Source organism: Strongylocentrotus purpuratus, unplaced genomic scaffold (genome assembly GCF_000002235.5).
Source record: "Strongylocentrotus purpuratus isolate Spur 01 unplaced genomic scaffold, Spur_5.0 spur5_scaffold_20, whole genome shotgun sequence".
Taxonomy (NCBI): Eukaryota; Metazoa; Echinodermata; class Echinoidea; order Camarodonta; family Strongylocentrotidae; genus Strongylocentrotus; species Strongylocentrotus purpuratus.
In genome coordinates, this window is record NW_022145606.1 from 44,159,651 (window position 1) to 44,164,850 (window position 5,200).

A 5,200-nucleotide genomic window follows, 5' to 3' on the forward strand; every position below is an offset into this window, starting at 1 on the left:
AACTTGACCTTTATTTATTACATTTCATTCATCTAGTTTTCTCAATTTGATAGTTGTATTTTTTTTCCTTATAATTTATTGTTAATGCGTGTTTTTCGTTACCTATGTTTAATTATTGTATATACCATGTATATTTTACCTTTGTATGTATGTTTTGAATTCATGTTATTATTGTACATGTTTTTATGTGAATACAGGGCTCTCTGGGAAAGCAGGCTCAAAAATGAACTTGAATGAGACCACCCTGTTAAAATAAAACTATTAAAAAAAATCAAAAAAAATCAGCAGCACCACTGCCACTATCTCCACCACCATCATCAGCACCACTGCCACCACCATCACTACCTCCATCACCATGATCGCTGATACTACCATCATCTCTCTTTACCATCATCAGCACCACTGCCACTACCTCCACCATCATCATCAGCACCACTGCCACCACCATCACTACCTCCACCACCATCATCAGCACCACTGCCACCACCATCACTACCTCTATCACCATCATCAGCACCACTCCCACCACCATCACTACCTCCATCACCATCATCAGCACCACTGCCATCCCATCACTACCTCCACCACCATCATCAGCACCACTGCCACTACCTCCACCATCATCATCAGCACCACTGCCACCAATATCACTACCTCCACCACCATCATCAGCACCACTCCCACCACCATCACCACCTCCATCACCATCATCAGCACCACTGCCACCACCATCACTACCTCCACCACCATCATCAGCACCACTGCCACCGCCATCACTACCTCTATCACCATCAGCAGCACCACTGCCACTATCTCCACCACCATCATCAGCACCACTGCTACCACCATCACTACGTCCATCACCATGATCGCTGATACTACCATCATCTCTCTTTACCTTAATCCTTTCAGGACAGGATTTTTTAAAAGGCTTAATTGATCACATAATGTTCTTCACATTGGCAATAGTCATATTTTTTCTTTTATTGATACATTGTTAAAATAAATCGTAATGTCTCTGAAAAACAATATCCATGAATGAGAATGTTGTAATAACGTTAAAAAAATTGCCAATTAAAAAACAAAACATTGATTTTAAATCTCACTACGTGTTGCCAATTTAAGGATTTTAGAGCTTGTTATCATGTCTAAAATTCCTAGCATTACATGCAATAAAATGAAACAAAAATGGATAGTGTGTGCTGAAATTTTGCCCCTTCTGCTCATGTATCTTGCATATTTTTTTAGGGCTCTGAATAAGAATGTGGAGCCAATTAAACCACAAAATGAGGAAAGATTGTTGCAAAAGGGTTAAAATCACTACCACCACCAGTTATCATCACCACATCTACTGCCACCATCAAACAATACTTTTCAACCCTCTACCATCACCACCACCACCACCATCACCACCACCACCACCATCACCACCACCACCATCACCACCACCATCACCATCACTGCCACCAGGCGCGTACGCAGGATTTTTTCAAGGGGGGGTTTTAACATTTATAAATCGGTCCGAAAATTTCGCAACGACTCAGCCAGCCGCTGAATAAGCGGGGGGGGGGGGGGGGGGGGGGGGGGTAAGAGGACACATTTTTTTTTTTTTTGGTCCCAAAAAAATCGCAACGACTCAGCCGACCGCTGAATAAGCGGGGGGGGGGGGGGTAAGAGGACACTTTTTTTTTTTTTTTTTAATAAAAAAAAAAAAAAAAAAAAAAAAAAAAAAAAAATCCAAAAGGGGGGGGGGGGGGGGGGGGGGGGGGGGGGGTTTTAGGTTTTTTTTTAGGGGGGTTTACACACAAAAAATTTCCAAAGGGGGGGGTTTAACCCCCCAAACCCCCCCCCCCCTGCGTACGCGCCTGACTGCCACCACCACCATCACCATCACCACCACCACCAAAATAACTTACTCCTCATCATATGGTGAATCCATGACTTGCAGAGTGGCCGCCTGAAAGTCTTGTATCAGCAGTTTGCTCATGTAGTTCTTCCACGACTTGGTGACGTTGGGGAGTTCTTTCTCCTTGAAATTAGCAGGCGCACTCTCCTTCACAGGCTCCTAAAGTAAAGAGAACAAATTATAAAAAGAAAATGAATAATTCTCTCTTTTTTTTCTGTGAAGGTGCAATGGTATGATGAGTACACTCGACTTCCAGAAGTATTATGTAATTGATATGCATTTAAATTGGGGGGTTTCTGAAAATCACAGTATCTTAATTTTCGTGAAATAAGTATCTTCGTGATAACAGTATTTAATTGCATCTTGTTTTCCTTGGTGCTTAGGATGTCTAAATTTAGCTGCTACCTAAACATGAAAACTAACCACAAAGAACAAATGAAAGTATTCTGAAAGACAAGATGAATGTCTGCCTTTTGTTGTACAATAAATCATACGAATGTGTACAAGAGATATTAATGAAGATTTCTTGGCATAATGTAATGCCCATTAGCATGACATGGGCGCAGCCATTTTTTGGGAAATGTGACGTACCAAGCGGAGTTATACATGTATCATGCACCAAGCTTTAATTGGAAAGACTTTTTAATTCAATAACAAAATCTTTACTTTTAGATGAGAGACAATCATAGCCAAGAAGGTAAAAATTAAATTTGATGAAAATATATATGATAAAGTAATAATTTTAACTCATTTATTCAAAAATACCTTTTTAATGCTTTATGCCTTTCTCATACACTTTGGTGGGGAATCAATGATGGGCAAGAACGCAATAAATCTCTCAGAAGAACTAAAATCATTGTTTAATATTTTAATGTACTCATGTATATATTCTAGTAAAAGATTTTTATGTTACTTACAGTACTAGTTGCAAATGTTTGTGTTTTGTAATGTGATTTTTATGGAATCGAATAAACTATAATGAATATGAATCAAAAATGAAAAAAAAAAAATCTTTGGGGATTAGTTCTCCTTTAGCCAATGGCATGCCATTGGTACACATTTCAGTTAAAATATATCCATGAAAAAACAATACAGTATATACAAAATATTCTGGGGATAAAATATTTCTAGTTTTTATTTAATAATAATACTAATAATGATAATAACAATACTTATAATGATAATAATACTAATAATACTAATAATGATAATAACAAAACTTATAATGCGATAATACTGATACTAATAATGATAATAATAATTACATTAATAATGATACTTATAATGCTACATATTTTAATGATAATAATTATATAATAAAATAATGAAAGTGGCTATTTATAAAACTAAGTGCAAGTATCCGCTAAGTACTGACGCTTGTGGCACTGTTAACCTCTGTAACTGGAGAAAGGATGTACAGGTGTAGGGTACAATTACTGCTTTCTATTACCCATGAATACAATAACTAATTGAAAGCAATCTGATAGTGACATGGATGCTTTATGGTACTCATGAATGACAACAATTGTGTGCAGTCTAAATTGATCAGTCCTTCTAGATGGTTTGATAGCTAATTCAACTCTTCATATGTACCAACATTATTTTCTCATGGGATAGGTTAACAAAAGGCTTCAAGATTATTTAAATGTTTTCATTGGAAGATTAATTATATACATGAGTAAAAACTTAAAAGGGTTGTCATGGAGCTAATCAGATCAAGAGCAAAAATAGGCAATCATGCGAGGCAATTACGTTGCAAAAAAAAAATCCTTCTGTCCATTGATGTTTATTGTTTACCGTATGCAAAATTGCACGTGTTGCAAACGAGAGACCAATCAGGGGGGGGGGGGGGGGGCAAAGAAAGCTTCCAAAGTGTTAAGAACAGGAATTTTGTGCAGGCTAAATTGGATAGTCTTTCTTGATGACTTGTATGATGGTTTGTTTGTCTTACCCAACTACTAAGAAAAGATGTGTATGTTTAATATAACTAAGCAACCGCAGGACCGATGGCTTTAGTTTAAGTCCTCTCTGAGAGATTCGCGACCTCTCGGTATGACCACAGCTCTCCCACTGAGCAGAGATGCCAACCTCTTGACCCCCCAAATAGACTGAGTATCCTAAAAAAAAAAATCAGATTTTCATCAAAATTCGACACTACCACTGGCCCGTCAGCCCTGGGCCAGTAAAATTTCAGAAAAATGTTTTACTGGTAAGTACGGTCAAGCAAAATGTTTGCTCTTTCATTAAAATTTAATGAGAAAATTGTAAAGCAAAGTTTTTTGGGGGGTTCGGGGATTTACTTGTATATGTTTCTATGCTATTCCGCTGTTTATATGGCTTTTTATGGATTAAAACCAAAAAAAGGGATCCGGTAACCTTGTCTTAGATCCTTTTAAAAAATCCTTGATTTAGCTCAAGCTACAATGACAATTATAAACCTTTAGGTCAGTCAGTAACCCTAGGACTTTTACAAGCCGATCGCCTGTCTGATTATCAAGATATTAATGATTGAAAATCGAAATCAAATTTTGCGTTTTCCTAACAGTTTTCGTAACACTACAGTCTATTGGGGAAAACGAGTATGGTAAAACCGGTCACTCAAAGGTTTTTACTATTTTGAGGCACTTCTTGTGTGGGTTAGCATCTCTGACTAAGTCATCGCCCCTCCTTTTATCTGATGACATCAACTATAGTAGTTTTAGTCATTTCTTTTCCTTTGTGAAATTAAATGTCTTTGTGAAATTAAATGAACTTATATTTTTGTTATGCTCTATTTATCATGCTTACCAAAAAATCCTGTAATTTAAAAAAGAGAGAAAAAAAGGAAAGATAGATGAAGATGAAGAAAACAAAACCAAACAAACAGGAAAAGCAGCTTGTTTTGATCTACGGTACTAGTACTTTGAGCACTCAATAAATTCCGGGTTTTATGAAAGTGAAACATACTTCAGACAGGCAAAAACAAATTTTAAATTAAAAAAAATGCTTATGATTAACCTCTAACATATATCCTCTTTTGGATCCCTTAATTGTTTTTTTAATTGCGGATATGTATGAGACAATCAATTTCAAGAGTATGAAAACTAAATAAAACTAACATTTAAAGTTGATTGAGGTCATCAAATCTTTGGGTTTTAAACACTGTTGTCTTCAAAGCTTGGAGTGAAAAAGCTGTAACTTCAATTCATTTTGATTCTGCAATTCAACATCTTCAGAGGTTTTTCAACTGTACTTCGAGTCATATAGTAGAAGGAATTGACTTTAGGAATTAGATCCATTAATGTTTTGAATCCA

The 5,200-nt window shown here is 36.6% G+C and overlaps 1 protein-coding gene across 1 annotated transcript; it reads right to left on the reverse strand.

Moving 5' to 3' along the window:
- Positions 1–271: 271 nt before the first annotated feature.
- LOC115927741 (aspartate, glycine, lysine and serine-rich protein-like) lies at positions 272–4,590 on the reverse strand. The gene is made up of 4 exons (XM_030993981.1): positions 4,519–4,590; positions 1,917–2,065; positions 745–905; positions 272–408 (listed from the first exon to the last, which is right to left on the reverse strand). Exons 1-4 carry the CDS (start codon positions 4,588–4,590, stop codon positions 272–274), a joined length of 519 nt encoding a protein of 172 aa, XP_030849841.1.
- Positions 4,591–5,200: the final 610 nt, after the last annotated feature.